General features: G+C 42.6%; 2 protein-coding genes across 6 annotated transcripts; one reads left to right on the plus strand and one right to left on the minus strand.

Moving 5' to 3' along the window:
- The first annotated feature begins 62 nt into the window (after positions 1 to 62).
- Positions 63 to 2,519, plus strand: Coq7 (ubiquinone biosynthesis protein COQ7, mitochondrial). Its single transcript, XM_076427335.1, has 3 exons — positions 63 to 204; positions 1,761 to 1,936; positions 2,018 to 2,519. Exons 2-3 carry the CDS (start codon positions 1,774 to 1,776, stop codon positions 2,446 to 2,448), a joined length of 594 nt encoding a protein of 197 aa, XP_076283450.1. The 5' UTR covers positions 63 to 204; positions 1,761 to 1,773; the 3' UTR covers positions 2,449 to 2,519.
- On the minus strand, positions 420 to 15,893 carry Shf (WNT inhibitory factor 1). Of its 5 annotated transcripts, none has more exons than XM_076427309.1 (6): positions 14,471 to 15,893; positions 4,659 to 4,901; positions 3,881 to 4,075; positions 2,535 to 2,687; positions 1,156 to 1,251; positions 420 to 1,084 (listed from the first exon to the last, which is right to left on the minus strand). In XM_076427309.1, exons 2-6 carry the CDS (start codon positions 4,891 to 4,893, stop codon positions 858 to 860), a joined length of 906 nt encoding a protein of 301 aa, XP_076283424.1. In that variant the 5' UTR covers positions 4,894 to 4,901; positions 14,471 to 15,893; the 3' UTR covers positions 420 to 857. The 5 variants fall into 5 exon arrangements, with proteins under 5 accessions (XP_076283424.1, XP_076283420.1, XP_076283421.1 ...); XM_076427305.1 differs by lacking the exon at positions 14,471 to 15,893 and adding an exon at positions 5,652 to 6,518; XM_076427306.1 differs by lacking the exon at positions 14,471 to 15,893 and adding an exon at positions 5,652 to 6,517 and having other exon boundaries at positions 3,932 to 4,075.
- Between the last annotated feature and the right edge of the window lie 225 nt (positions 15,894 to 16,118).

A 16,118-nucleotide genomic window follows, 5' to 3' on the forward strand; every position in this document is an offset into this window, starting at 1 on the left:
CGCGTCATGGCGCCCGCTCGAACGACGATCCGATTGGTCCCTGAAACACGTGACTACTGTTCCGCCGCGGGCCTGGAACGATGTTGCCCTGTCTCAGCCTAACCTAACAAACCATCGCCCATCGTCGCCTGAAAACCTGCCCGCGAACCACAGCCGTCTACCCGCATGTTGTTTTGACGTTTCCACTGCTGACCAGGTTACTCGGTATGACCACTAATTTCCCAATCTCATTCAATTTCGATTCTTCGCGAACCTTGATTTTCTTCGTTTAGTTACGCGTTTGTTGTTACACCGTTGACCATCGATCGATCAACGTTTTTTTTTTTAAATTGATTAGATCAATCGATCGATGAAATTAATTACCGATTGCAAACATTGATCTTTCTATAATTCTGTTCATAATACGAAAACACGTCGAGACTAGTAAGGGACAAAATACGCTTTATTTCTTTTTTTTACAATCTTTATAATAAATCTAACAATATAAAAGTATATTATTAAAAATAATATTTAATAGTATAAAATGTTGTAAAGCAGCTTTACATATCACATCTGGGGTGGGGTAAATTACTAACTATACACGTTAGCTTGAGTGGTATCGACCAATTGGATTTTCAATAATATTCTTTTTACTTCCTCGATTCAGATAATACTTTTTCAGAACATTCCAAATGCAAGTTGTTTTGAGTAGATACAACTTCAGGAAAAAGTAGATGCGTGGTTGGAAGACGCGTCTTATGTAAATTGCAGTCTGTAGAAGGTTCAAAGGTTTACAACACAGTTAGGTAATGCATGTTAACGCGTTAATCCAATTGGTTACAGGCACGATTACCACAATGAAAGAAATGTGTCTACTCTCAAGCCCATGGCTTATTTTTATTACACAATTTTCCATACCATCCATGTTCGCAAAGACACGTATTGTCTGGTTGACATGTCCCGTTTCTACAAGCTCTTGTGCAAGCTGAACGCTGCGGAGATCTTCTACCAATTTCGCAATGATCCCCTTTGAAACCTGCGGGACATCTGCAGACATTGTTGCCTTTGCATTTTCCTCCATTCAAACAGGGTATTACGCATTTAGCTGAGGACAGAAAAAGCAGATATTTCTTTAAAAATCATGTTCTTCCCTGGAATCTACAAATTGCAACTTACAGAATTCGCACCGTAACCCAAAATATCCTTTAGGACATTCACAGGTGTCTTTCTGTACACATTTCCCACCGTTTAAACACTTCTCCGTGCAGATACCTGGAATTCATAAAATTCCGATCAAGATAAAGATTAGACAGCATATTTGGTGCATTGTTTACAAGAACAATTAAAATTATTTACATAAGAAATAAATTTTTCATTTAGCTCCATTCCCTTGCAAACGATGTATAAACATTTTATTTTGCTTAAAGATCCGCTGTCTACCAATGATAGATAGACTGCGGATGTTTATGCAAATAATAGGTCAGTGCACAAATTCTTTTGCATTTATATTTTTATAGATACTTGTGAAAAAAATATTATTTTTCAAAGAAATCTAGTTGTAAACATAGGAAAACGGTGCATTAGAAGCTCATTTATCGTACATTGCACTCTATCGTATCGTATAATAATATTTCAGATAAATTCTGAATCTAGTTTGCATGTCATTTGGATTCGTTTCGCGTTATTCGATATGCAAAGTTTGCACAGAAAGTCCACAGCGTACATGTAACGAAACGACGAACTTTTAAAAAAATAAATTACATCGACAGTTCTCTTTGAAGTTTGTAGGAAAGAATGTTGCGCCTAAGGCAGCTTGGAGTTCGCTACAGCAGCAGCAGCACGTCTGCAGCGTCGTGTACGACAAAGTCAGACAAACTATTAGATTCGATTATAAGAGTAGATCATGCTGGAGAATTAGGAGCGGATAGAATATACGCCGGGCAGATGGCCGTTCTAGGTATAAACTAGCTTTAAAGACTATCAGGATAGCGACCCGTTCTAAACACACATTTAAACATATTCTGCGTGCGCGAGACAGGTAAGACCGCGGTTGGTCCAACGATTCAACACATGTGGGACCAAGAAAAACGGCATCGGGCGAAGTTCGAAGAGTTAATTAGAAAGTACCGCGTGAGACCGACTGTTCTGACGCCGGTTTGGAACATAGCTGGGTTCGCTTTGGGTGCTGGAACGGCGCTCATGGGGGAAAAAGCGGCCATGGCCTGCACCGTGGCTGTCGAAACAGTGATCACGGACCATTACAACAACCAGTTGCGCGCTTTAATGGAAACCGGTGAAACCGTCGACGAAGAACTGCTAGAGACCATCAAAAAGTTCAGGGACGAGGAGCAAGAACATCACGACACGGGTATAGACCACGGTGCTGAACAGGCGCCGTTCTACGAGGCTCTAACCAACGTGATCAAGTTTGGCTGCAAGACGGCCATATCGATATCTAAAGTGATATAGTCTGTTAGCATAGTTCGTAGTTTCTTCATCGGTATGTAGAATATAATAGATTTTCTCTTGTGTACTGTAAATTGATTTTTCTATACCTCCTTCGCAATACGGTCCCTGGAAACCCGGAGGACAGGAGCAGATGCCAGGAGCCGTACAATTACCGCCGTTCATGCAATTAGGGTAACACAGCGCCTTCTTGCAATGGGGTGGTCCCAGATAACCGTCTGGACAGGGTCCCGGATTCGGTTCTGTAATAAATACAATTGTTATTTGCGTATGAGAGTACACCGGAACAGGAAATGGTCCGAGACAAATATGTGTAACCATAAATGTTTTGTAACGACGCAATCCCATGCACGCTACCGAAACATTAAAACCTCATGCGTTTTACCGGCCGATACCATGCGAACGCGGCCAATCAATATTCCATTGATCTTCATCTTCATCGGCGACCGAGCAGCAACCGGCCGGACGGTTTTATCGCGAGGAGGAAACACAGGAGGCATTCAACGATTATTTTCCGCAACGCCCACTCGAATCCAAGCAGATAAGCGTAAATTGCATGCACCGACCGGCCGTTTAAGGAACGCCCCGGCCACTTAAGATACCTTCGTTAACGTGTACATTTCGGGATATCTCGGAGACGGGGACAGAATACAGCCGTGCATTCATCCGGTCGAAAACAGCCAGTTAGGCAATTACGGTACGCGGGGGCGTTCGCGATCAAGGACCTGTCTGGTCGCTATAGCGTTTCAAACGTTCAAGCAGTTAACCTTTGAAAGAAATTTGGAAGACTCGCTGTTGCAGCGCTTGGTCGTTGGAAACCAGAACTCGAAGACAATCGATTTTCGTTCTTGAAGCGTAGTATATCGTCATTATTCCAGAGAACTGTCGCGTGAATTTTAGAAACTCGGTGACTTATAAATAGACTACGGATTTTATGCGTTTATTAATAAAAATGTGTTGGTGTAATTTAAAACAGTTACGAGGTTAAAAGAATCTAAGAATGCCGATGTACCATTTTCAATTTTCCAAGATTATTATTCATTCGAGATAGAAAGAAGCTTCTGAATGGCCACTGTGTCTTGTAGTCGATGCACACAATTTTTATTTTGCACAACGATCCGCAGTCTAATAACAAGAAAGAATATATACATTTCTATTTCACTCGAGTTTGAGGCGATTCGGTTGAAAAATTTGTTTTTTACATAATCCACAGTTTACTTATAATTTGACAATAACAAAGACCCCTTAAGACTTGTCTTGCACAGAATTCGCAGGCTACTCGTCACAGTTTCCTTAGAGTAACGGTTTTGATTGTATAGCAGGTGTTTTCGGGATAGTTTTAAGTCGCGAGAGAAGCAGAGAGCGAACAATTTCGATCGTTTTCGATAGTGGCATGCAGCAAATCAGGCGAGATGAATTATTGCAGATACAGAACTGTATGTGTGAGTGGAGAGATGGTGATCGTGGGCGCGATTGACGCACTCACCGCGCACGGTGCATTCTTTCCTCAGGTTCAGACGAAGGGGTGTCCCGTTTAAAGGTTTCCCCTTGCGTGTCTCGATCATCAGACCGATGCCCAATTGCGCTATGCCCGAGTTATTACCGGAACATGGCAACATCACGCTGAATTCTGCGACGGAAATACATTTATCAATTTATTTCAGTTCTTTCCCGGTCGGGAACTTGCAACGGAGGGCCACATATAAACGTCGTAAACATCTTCGAGTCTCTACTTACTGCCACTTATGGCGGTGCTCGACAATACGTACAGTAGCTCGAGCCATTTGTCACGTCATATCGAAATCTTGATTTTTGATTAATCTAACCGTGTCGATCGTGCAGATAATAAATTTTCATGTATGACTTGTTCTTTTTTTTTTGGTCTGCACCGCTTTCGATTAACGTGCTTGCTTAAATTCTTTAATTGTTCGGCATTTAATAATAAAATATAAATTTGTAAGAACACTGATATATTATTTTCAATTCATCACAATTACTGAGAGAAGAAATAAATTTGTCTCTCGCAGTTGACGCAAACGATCTTCATTTCGCATAGAAATTCACAATCCAATTATCATGATATACAAGTTGTGAATCGTGTAATTTTCAAAAAATTGTATGTTTGATTATACATTGTGAGATTCGTGAAGATGTTTACAACGCGGCCCTCTCCGATTATATTATGCAATAGCGACAGAAGTTGCGATACTTACCCTTCGGTCTCTTCGGGACTCTTCCTTGCGTTTTGATCGTGATCGACGGCGTTTTCAGGATCGACTCGTCGAACGATTTCAGCCGATAGAAATTGTAGTAATACTTTTTCACGCCGGATTTCCATGTGAAGTTCACATACGTTACCTCGCTCGGGATGATCGGCAATTTGCTCTCGAATTCAGGATCCAGAAGGTACGATAACACCCTGCCCTCGGTGATCGCGAATATTTCCATTTCGAGACCTAAACGTGACAGAAAGGATATCGGTTTCGATCGTTCTCTCATCAACGTGGCAATTGCTACATCGCGTTTAATTTCATGCAATTCAAATCGACATGGAAAGATTATAAACATCAGAGGGATTTAATTCTCATCGTTCAACATAATAGAGATGCAATTTTTAATTTGAAGAAGCTGTCGATCGAAATAGGAGTTGTTTCAGAAACAATTAATCCGGCAGGACGTCGACGAAACACTGTGAGACAGGTTTCCCACCTGTCAATGAGGTAAATCACCCCATAATACACGCAGATCCACTGTATATTATGATACATTGCATGGCACTTGCTGAAAACGTCAACATCAAGTCTGTAGTTTCAAAAAAATTTCAGAACTTTATAGATATAGTATTTACCAGAAAAAAAGTCACAAAAACAAATTCGAAAGGCTCAAAAAATTAATACAATTTACCCGATGTCCTATACATATATCAAAGCATTACCGATGAAAACTTGAAACGCCACTATCTCGAAAGTGTAAGTATTTACGTGACATGTGGCGTTCTTCCTGACAACCACGGAGCTTACATCGCAAAATCCGGGAGGGGAGAGGGGAAGTGCGAACGGCGACACACGCGCACGCAGGGGACGCGTTCGACGGTCGGTTCTCGATCGGTCCTCGATCCCGAAAATCGTATAATACAGTATAGAATATCGTTTAGTCACTGGGAAGGTTCTCGGTGCCGGTCGGCATCACGAATCCCGCACACTCACCGCTGAACATTTTAATCTGTTGCTGGTCGATCCAGAGAGAGATGTCACCGGACGGTTTGTGTCCATTGCCGGAGCGATGGTGATGCCTCGCGGCCGCCGTGTCCAGGAGCAGAGCGATCACCGCCGAGGCCAGGGCGGCTGCGGCCCACTGCATAATTAACGACGTGCCGCCAGGTGTTGCACGGTTTATGACTAGCCCCCCTTTTGTGGCCTACGCGAACAGGTCTATCTGTCTTTCTCCCGCGGCCACGGGCCCCGGGCGCTGCCTCGGTTTGTCTGTGTTACTTTTTTCTCTCTCTCTCTCTCTGTCCCTTTTGCCCCCTCTCCCTCTCTTCTCTGTTTTATTTTTCTCTCTGGATTCGGAGGAAGGGAAGAGAGACTTAGAGAAAGAGAGGGGGAGAGAGAGAGAGGAGAGACCAGAGGAGGAACACGCCGCGATTCGACGCGTGAAATTCGGGATTTCACGGCAAGAAGCTCGAGACGAACGGGCACGTTCTCACGCACGCAATCTAACGAGCTGACACGACGACCCAACAAGGGAGAGGAGTAGTGTCGGGCCCCGAGTCGAGAGAGCCGAGGGGCCGGTGGGGATCGCACTCCCGATCGAACACGACCGGACGACGGGAACCGACCGACCGACACCGACCGACCGGTTGACCGACGACCAATATAGTCGTCTCTCTCTTTCTCTCCTTCGCACTCACTCGTTTCTTCTCGCTCAGACTCCGTCGGTAATACAGATCACGCCGAAACGGCTGGATAACGGCGACGGGACGGGGGCGGACTTCCTCGGAACACCGAGAGAACACGTACACACGTGCGTACGGACCGCGTCGCTGCGGCAAACTGACTGACTGACTGACTGACTCAATGAGAAAAGGTCCGCCAGCCGAACCAGCAGCAGCCGCCGCGGTAGTGGGCAAGTCCTACCAAGCCCGTGAGACCGCGAGCGAGATCTTTATCTTCTTTAAGGGGTCCCGATACACGACGGGATAAGGGTTCGTGCACAACGATACTCGATCGAATCGGGGAAAATCATTTTTAACCCTGTTGTCCTCCTCACTTACACTGCACTTTCGTATCCGTTTGGGTCACAGTAAACCGATGAATAAAAGTGTGACTGTTTATGAACCTTATAGGGTACATGTATACAGGGTGTTGCAATATTTAGTTTTTTGTCGTATTCGATTCTTTAAAGGTAAATATTTCACATTTCCACTACTGTAAATCGAGTAATATGTTAGTAAAAATATCAATGTGTGTTTTGAATTCGTCTCGATGTCCTCTAAATATGGGAAAAGAGAAAATATGTGCTCTTATTTGTTGTAGCCAAGGTGACCTCGATTTCGCCATGAAAACAAACTGTTTTCGAAATTTTTTTACTGATATCTCTTGTGCACTCCATACCCTGAAACTCTTGTTGTAAACTTTTTTTCTGTCAGATGGCTGCAAGTGGGTGAAAAATCGTGCGTCGCGTTACAGAAACACCCTGTATATAATTTGTATAATATACATATGTAATGATGAAACAATATTTAAAAGCATAGTACTTATGATAACGTAAACTTCATCTCGGGTCATATAGACTATCATAGACCCGAGGAAAACAGCACGAACTAGAAGAGCTTTTAGATCATAAAATGAGGAGGTTGACAAGCGCTTTTAGGCAATGAGATGCGGGATCGTGTTGAAGAACGCTTTTCGATAATGAAATAAAGGAAGACAATTTTAAAAGGGATCCTTGTCGATCCTGTTACGAGACCGATTGTAAGCAGTGACCAAATTAACCCCTAATTAGACAGGTGCCCTTTAAGGTCCTCGATCCGGCGATGACTACGCATAGAGCAGTTTCAAAATGAATTATAGAGTTATCAATTGAATCGAGCGAGTAGCAATGTTCTCGAGGAAGAAGAACCGAGAGCGGAGAGAAGGCAGACCGGGGTCGGTGAGCGAATGATTAATCGCAACTGCGGGTGTCGATGATTCTAAACGCAACGTTACGCTTGAAAAATCGACGCCAGCTCGGTGGGATGATCCATGATCGAAAGAACGAAGAAGAGGGATCCGAGAAGATTGTCGAGTCATACGGACTTGGCGAACCTCGCCCATTGAAGTCGAGGAAGGTTCTATGCGGTTCTTCCGAGTTCTCTCGACTCGGGGACAGCAGACGAGTTTAATGGCAACTCGGCGGTGGTGTGTCAAGTTCCAGAACAAAGTCCAAACTGCAACCGTGAATTCTCTTTGCCGAATGCAAAGACAGACAACTGGGGGAGGGAGGGAGAGAGAGAGAGTAGAATGGCCGAGGAGGAAGAAGAGGGGACTAGAAGACGAAGTACGAAAGAGAATGGAAGAAGGAACGAGGAGGAGGACCCCGGCCAAAGACGTTTAAAAACTGGTTCCTTCCACCGATCTTTCTTTTCACCTTATTTGCTAATCCGAATTCTGATTTCCATATATCCGCGTGTACTATATTCGAGTCCACCGGCAGATCGGTATCGGCCGGCTCTCCGACCGTAAAATATGTCGACGGATCCGCCTCCGATTTACCAGAAGATATATCCGCCAGATGTTTATCGGGACCGAAGCGTGTCTGTCTTTAATAAAATCATCCGTATCCCGTGGAACAGAAGGAATCCAAGCGGGGAGCCCGTACGCACGCTAATTGCTACCAAATCGACGCCAATTCTGTCGCCGATCCTCCTACAAACTACATCCGACTGCTTTTAGCGTCAGTCCACGCGAATATTTTCTTTTAACTAACGTTTCTCATTTCATTTTTAACCCGACACCAATTCTTACGATCTTTCTTTCTATTTTAGACCGTAAATACTGGTCGAGTAATTTACTTTATATTGTCTAAAATTAATTTAATCATCTTCCAGTATGTCTTCACATGCAAATTATTTTAAAAATTGTCCTCTCATCTTTCGTCGTCTAAGAGCACCTGTTAACCTTCGGTTACTCGCACTCCATTTTCTACGTAACTGGTTACATGAAACTTCATATCGCAAGTTTCTTTACTCGAACACGCATTATTATAAAAAAATTATGGGAAATCTAGATAAATATAGTCTTGTCATTTTTATAAAACAATACACATATCCGATACATTTTGTACCCGGTAGGGGTTAGTGTGAATCATGTATCATATTCGAGGATTAAAAATCAGCATTGAAACTACGAAGTACGATACCACTACAGTGCCATATTGAAAGTTGTAAAAAGTATTAGCCATTGACGATAAAGTAGATATTCCAGTTGAGGATTCAATTATTGTTGGCTAGTAGTGTTAGGTCGAACAAGAGATGAAAATATATGGAAGGGAATTATTGATAGAGGTTTAAATGGATTTAGAAATGGACAAAAGCATTCGGCTCGCTCGGGATGATTGTCCTCGGCAGGTCGTCCATCACCTGACGAAACGAAGAAACGATTAGGTCCGGTGAAAGACTCTCGAATCTTCGAGAGGGTTAATAAACTTGAAGTACACGGTGTTACATGGTTGTTCGCGTGATCGGTTCCTGGCGCGGGTATTCTTCCCGTACAATGTTCTCTCTCTCTCTCTCTTTCTCTCTCTCTCTCGAATTTCCGTGGTCGTTTTGTAATCCGTTACAAAGGCCGGCTTGTTAGGTGCCCCCCGGTGTATAGGACACGCACGATTTTACACTCTGCCGCTTGTGGTCGGTTCAGCCCGCAAAGATTTTTCGCGCCTCCTTCGCCGCGTCGAAGCTGCCGGAGAAGACAGTTCTCTCGCGAGACGCCGATGGATCTTCCAGAGGAGATCACGTCGATGATCACGTGGGACTTTCTATAAACAACCGTCGACAACCGGGAGTACGTATACGAGTCCCATCGGATGTACAGGGTGCTCTGCAAGTCGTAATAAACTTCCCAGTGTCTGCCAATCTCTGTGTTCGCAACTGAGTAAGAGTTGTAGCAGTGGACTTTATTAAGACACTTTTCTTCTTCAAAGACGCTATGTTATTATTGAGAAGGATGCTTCTAGCAACTTCTAGAAGATATGACAAGGAAAGAAAATGTTAATAAGAATTTATGATGCTAAAATAAAGGAAGAGAATTTTTAGAAGTGGCAATCGAATAAACGGAGACAATTTTTAAAAGAGCTTGTAAATGATAAAATGAGGAAAGACGATTTTAAAAAGTGCTTATAGGTAATGAAGCTGGGAAAGAGAATTTTTAAGGGGGCCTTCAGATAGCTTCTTTTAATTTCGTAGACATTTTTCAGATTTCTCGACTGTTCTAGGATCAAGGAAGCTTTTAGCAGCTTTTAGAATATTATGACAAGAGAAGGGAATGTTAATAAGAATTTATGATGCCAAAATAAAGGAAGCGAATTTTTAGAAGTGGCAATCGAATAAACGGAGAAAATTTTTAAAAGAACTTTAAATAATAAAATGAGGAAAGACGATTTTAAGAAGTGCTTTTAGGTGACGAAATGGGGAAAGACAATTTTTAAGGGGGCCTTCAGATAGCTTATATTAAATCCGTAGACATTTTTCAGAATTCTCGAGTGTTCTTGGATCAAGGAAGTTTTTCGTCGATCCCCAGCGTACCGAAATCGACGCGAAAGTAACGAACAGGCGAATATAATGGGACGGTCGTGGACTGCATTACTATTTCCGAACACAGGGCTCGAATGGTCCTGAAGCAATGAATAATGCATGATGCGCGATAGACGGGCCGCTCGAGCTGCGGCTCGAGCTCGTCAACGGTGAACTGTCTTCCACGAGAGATCTCCTTAACTCACGGATAAGAGAGCTGTACTTAATTTAACGCTGTTCAACGTTCGGGTTACTTCCCGATAAACGGTATTCGCGTTTCCGATATGCTATATACATGCTGTATATACAATATATCCTATACATATGCAGTTATATATTTCATATATGTATATAACTTAATACAAATTAATATTAAATTGGTTTTCTTGAATGAACGTCTGAATATTTACATTGTGATTTATTAGACAGCGGATTTTATGCATTTATGAGAAAAATTAGTGGGTGTAATTTAAAACAATAGATACATTGGAAGGATTTAAAAATACTGTTATGTTATTTTCAACTTATTGAGATAGAAAATAAATTTCCATTTTACTCCAGTTTGTCGGAATTCAGGTAGAAAATTTTTATTTTGCATAAAGATCCGCTGTCTAGTAGACTCTAGTGATTATAGTAAACCATAAAAAATGATCAACAAGAAGAAGAAGAATGGACGCTTTTTATTCAGAATAATTTATCCGTAGACATTTATATTAAAGACAAAAAATATTTGCAAGTGTCTTGGATGTTGCGTGTTTATATGAAAAAGATTTTGAAAGGAGTCCCAATCAATTTATGTACTGCTAAAATAGATATGTATAGACGATACGGCAACGGGTTGGGAGACGACGGCGATTAGAGCGTGAGATGTCCTTTCAGGGGTTTTAGGGCGCGAAAAGTCAGGATGTTCAAAGGTTCGTGGGGATATCTTCATTTCGAAAGGTCAGAATCGCGCCGGCTTGCCGAAGGCTACGGTGCGGAGTGGGAGGCGGCGGGGGCTGTTCTGGTTCCGTCGGGTAACAGGTTTAACAGAGCCCTCAATGAATAGTTGATAATAGTGTCCATTGTAGGCCGCGTGTCGTGGGACGGGCCCCATCTAACAAATGGCCCATTGTTATCTGTTACGGCCTTTCGATTTTTCCTGTTGCCCCTGCGTGCCTGCTATCCTTCTTCCCGTTGTGTCCTTCTTCCACGCTATAGCTGCACGAAACTCTGCGCCGCACAGTGGGCCGGATCGAAGAATTTAGGGACATTTCACCAAAAAAAATGTTGAGTTTTCGAAATTGACAACTAATAACTTTGCATAGCTTTACAAGTGTCTACAGACCTCGAAAATGGAAATAATTAATGAAATACAATAAATATTTTAATTACTATGAACATTTAAAGTTGAAGATTTTCAAAGTAGCATATTAAAAATTGCTGTACCATTATTCTAAATATTGTTTAGGTTAGTAAATATGTGTCGGTATCTATTCAATTACTATACATATAAATACTTAAGTATTGTACGAGGTGTTATACATATATCAATTTCATTCCCATAAAATTTCAAAAATTATAGGGAATGGAAATATTCTGGGTCGGAAGAAATGTTTAATTTTCGAGTTGAAATAGTTCCCTAGTGCAAAGGGTTAACATCGAATCGTCGAGGCGTGGTGTAGCGGTGTTTCACGGTAGGTGTCGGTCGATCCGAACCGCCCGGGAAGGAGGAATGGTATTTATGGCTGTCGATTACGAGCGGGCATAACTCGCGTGTATTTTTCAATCGGCGAAACGGCGTAATAATAGCCCCGAACGTGAGATCGTTTCGCCGGTTCGTGATTTACCCGCGTGTGCACGCCACGCTAGGCCGGCGCGGCGCACAGTGAGCCGGATCGAAGAATTTATGGATATTTGTGTATAACTGTTGAACCATTTGTGATATTGAGACGAGGTTTGAACTAAAAAATATTATCAAATAATCCCTTTCTAATAATACATGTTAGAATATATTTTTTCTTTAATTTGTTAGTCAGTTGTTTTTATAAATTTTTATGTGGTTGTTTAAACTGAAATTAATACATTGATGTCCTTGAATCTTTTTAATACGACCCCTGCTTTAAATAGTGCGTACCGATTTTTATCATGAATGCATAAAATCCGCAGTCTACTGGCGGCAAGTGTGGAGCGGTCGAACCGGGTGGGTCTCGGGATAATCGATTTCACGGGTATCGAAGTCGGCAGTGGGATAATCAATTTTTCTTGGTTAGGACGCCGACGGGTGTCCTCTGATAGCCGAGCGAAATTAGAGGATATTCGGTAAACGCGACGCTATATATTACAGCAGGCAGATAAAAGGCACCCTGGTCCGACAAGGCAAGGTACAATTGATCCGAAGAGTGGATAATAATAATATCCACTCTTCACAGGGCTCGCGAACGAACGGGAGAGTTGTTCCTCGAGTCCTCCTCTTCGAGAAGAAGAAGAAGAAGGGTCTCGTCTCCGGACGAGCGCGGCCGGTGCCGGTTTTATTCCCGATCGAATGTTTTTGCCCGACCGTCGCAAACCTAATTGGATTCGCTACGATCGACGGCCGAGAGCCGTATTATGGCGGGCATTACGCAAAATCACGTACCGTGCTCCGGCGCTTTTTAAATGTCGATCCAGAGCCGGCCCGTTTGAACCCGTATCAACACGGTCCCCCAAGATCCGTGATCATCGTGCACGAGGAATGGGATCGGGCCGCCGCGCGGTGATTCGTTCCGCCGCTTAATCGCAACGGATACTTTGTACCCACAAAATTCGTTTCTCAACGCCGCGCCGCCGGATCCGTCCCCGTTTCTTGCCGGGGCCCCGTCGACAAGGCCCTTTTTGCAACCCTGATCAAATCTAGACTCACAATGGAACACCATCCGTCTGAAACGCCATTTTTCTGCGCGTCCGCGTCACCCTTTCGCCGGGAGAACCGCGTATACTGTACACTGTACAATAAAGCCTATGCTCCAATTCGCTTCATACTTCTATAAGTTACATCTATTAGGTTGTTGCATATGAAGAGTTTCATCCAGAAATACTTGTACAATCTACAGGTTCATTTATACGTACATCATTTTAACACACTACCGACCGGTGATTATTGCATAATTTTGAAAAATCTATGGTACACGGCTAAACACCTTTTAATGGAACCTTCAATAGCAACAGCAATTTTCATTGTGAACTAATAAGTCACCCTCAATAACGTCATCCAATAGTTTCATTTAAGATACACAGTGGGACCTCGATTAACCGGATCCCGATTATAAACAAATATGCGTTTAAATATGATCATATTATGAAGGGAAATAAATTTTAAAAAATAGAAAATTTATTATAATGTACATTTTAATTATTTCCCTCGGATCTCGATTATCCATCGGGCCTTAATTTATCCGAGCTGTTTGTCTCTCGATCAAGCCGGTTAATCGAGGTCCTACTGTACTTGTACATATATGAGCCGTTTATTTCGATAGTGGCCTAAGTTAACTTGTGAATTATTTTTTGTTGACTGTAGTGACGTGTACAACTTGAAGTTAGCTGTCATAAACATATAATTATGTCGCTTTTACATCGCTATCGACCATTTTGAATGATCTTGTGAATACTCCATTATCTTGGAGAACACTGAATCCTATAAATATCCTATACCTATTCCGGGTGTAGAAGCTCTCCCGCCATTTCTCTTCTCCAGTTTTCCCACTTTCATCGGTCCCCTTCGATCCGGCCCATCGTTCGACGCGTACCCCCACCTCCACCGTGTTACCAGCATTTCTCTCTCACCCCCGGTCGTGTCGAGTCGCGAGAAACGGTACGGTGAAGAAAAAGAAAAAGGGCAAAACAGGGGAAGCGGAGAGCAGACAACGCAGAAATGTATATGTATACCCGGGCCGGGATCGGGCCGCGCCGTCAGCTACATGCATCTACGTTAGCGCCTGCCGTTCAAGTCCGGCCTGAACCGAACGCTCTTCACGAGACTGTTCCTTGTGTTCGAACATGAGCTGATAGGCTTGTGTGCGTGCGTTTGCCTCTCTGCTCTGTGTCCCGAAGGAGAAGAGGAGGTAAGGTCGACTCGCACGATGGAAAAAGATCGGGTATGCGAGCCGTGCACGCGCGCACGATCATTGAACGCGAGTATCTTGCACGGTAAGAATCGTGCAGTGATAAGTATTAGGTCATCCCATAAGGTCGTGCCGTTTTTCGAATGGTTGTATATGTTAATTTTGTAAACGTACATACCTTTAAGTTTGTTTTAGGTATATTCAGAACATCTGACATCTTCTCAACGGATAAACTTCGTGATTTCTGTACAAGGTCTCGAATTTTATCTTCATCTGTCTGAGGAGGACGGCCGGAACGTTCCTCGTCTTCTAAACAAAAATTCCCACCTTTGAAACGTTGAAACCACTTTCTACAGGTACGAGATGAAAGCGCACTTTCTTCGTAAGCAGCACATATGTTGTTCGTGACGATTGTTGCTGAACATCCTTTCCGAAATTCATACAACATGAGTTGTCGGAACTGGATACGCATTTCGTTCATGATTTTTCACTAGGAATCACTGTGTTCACTATTTCAGGATCTTATACCTACGAAAACCTTCACAAGACTGTTCCCGAACAGCTGTATGTTTATAAATCGACGCGTGAAATGTATACACAAAAGTCGGCACGAACTTATGGGATGACCTAGACCTAATACTTGTGTAGCTGTTTATCGTCGTGTGTTGCGTCTTATTGCCGGACCGCGATCGACCGATGAAACGCGGGTACATTTGTTTTCCTTTTCAATTTATTCGTGTTGGAATTTATTTCATATACACGATTATTTAATAAAAATTCCCCGACATTAAAGATACGTTTACCGACGCTCGTTAACATACAGCAGACTTTCATATACGCGACCAGCAAATCGTTCTAAAAGTCTGTGCACTTGAATGATTATCGAAATTCAGTTTCTATATTGTCGAAGTATCACGCTGTTCGCTTCGCTGCAGAAAGAGAGAAGGAGAACGGAGAATAAAGCGAGACAGGTATAGCAGGTAGGAGGAGGAGGGGTGGCTCACGAGAGATCAAGTTAGAGTACCGGCACAAAAAACCTGTCCCGCATAATTACATTATCGGTCACATCTCGTTCGACTTCTGTCCGCGCGATTGTCTCGCTCGCCTGTCCGAACGTGCTCCCGTGGACAGAGGGGGCTGCCGTCCTCGAAGACAATGCTACGGGGGCCCCGGCCCCATGGGAACCGCAGGGGGTCCCCATACTTGCCCTCTTCGCTCGATCTTTCCCCGGAGCTTCGATCCGGATCGAAAATTCGAACGAGTCATCTCGCGAAGCACTCGGATATCCCATTCGAATCCAAGTACATACTCGGACATCCCATTCGAGTCCAAGTACTCGGATATCCCATTCGAGTCCAAGTATATACTCGGATATCCCATTCGAAACAGCACGAGTTCTTTTTAGAAGGATTAGTTTACTATTAGCTAATGTGTAAATAATTTTTTTTTAAAATTGTTATTGGTTGCAATTGCGAAGAAAAAAGTAAAGGTGACGATTTTAAAATTTTTTGTCTGTGTCTGTAATAAAAATTAAAAACATATGTATTTTGTAAATCTAAGAAAGTTATATATTATGTCAAAAGTTTCATTGAAATCGGTTGACGCAAAAAAATAATCTTAATCGTAAAAATCATTGAATTTTGATTTTGCGATTCATTTAAATCGCAGATTCTTACAATTTTTTCTATTGTCAATCAATTATATATTTCATATACATATATATAACAACCTTGATCGATTTCGATGAAACTTTGTATATGTATATAACTTACTTATAACACATGAAAATTAAAAAAATCGTCACCTTTACGTTTTACTTCGTAATT

The sequence above is a fragment of the Lasioglossum baleicum genome, chromosome 7, assembly GCF_051020765.1.
Source record: "Lasioglossum baleicum chromosome 7, iyLasBale1, whole genome shotgun sequence".
Lineage (NCBI taxonomy): Eukaryota > Metazoa > Arthropoda > Insecta > Hymenoptera > Halictidae > Lasioglossum > Lasioglossum baleicum.

Bases quoted from the DNA above. Each gene is read 5' to 3' on its own strand.
- Coq7 (XM_076427335.1), top strand. From the start codon at position 1,774: ATGTTGCGCCTAAGGCAGCTTGGAGTTCGCTACAGCAGCAGCAGCACG. The intron at 1,937-2,017 runs GTATAAACTAGC...TGCGCGAGACAG, and splicing joins CGGGCAGATGGCCGTTCTAG to GTAAGACCGCGGTTGGTCCA.
- Shf (XM_076427305.1), bottom strand. From the start codon at position 5,805: ATGCAGTGGGCCGCAGCCGCCCTGGCCTCGGCGGTGATCGCTCTGCTC. The intron at 1,252-2,534 runs GTATAGAAAAAT...TATGAATTCCAG, and splicing joins GGGACCGTATTGCGAAGGAG to GTATCTGCACGGAGAAGTGT. The intron at 1,085-1,155 runs GTAAGTTGCAAT...TTCTGTCCTCAG, and splicing joins TGGGTTACGGTGCGAATTCT to CTAAATGCGTAATACCCTGT.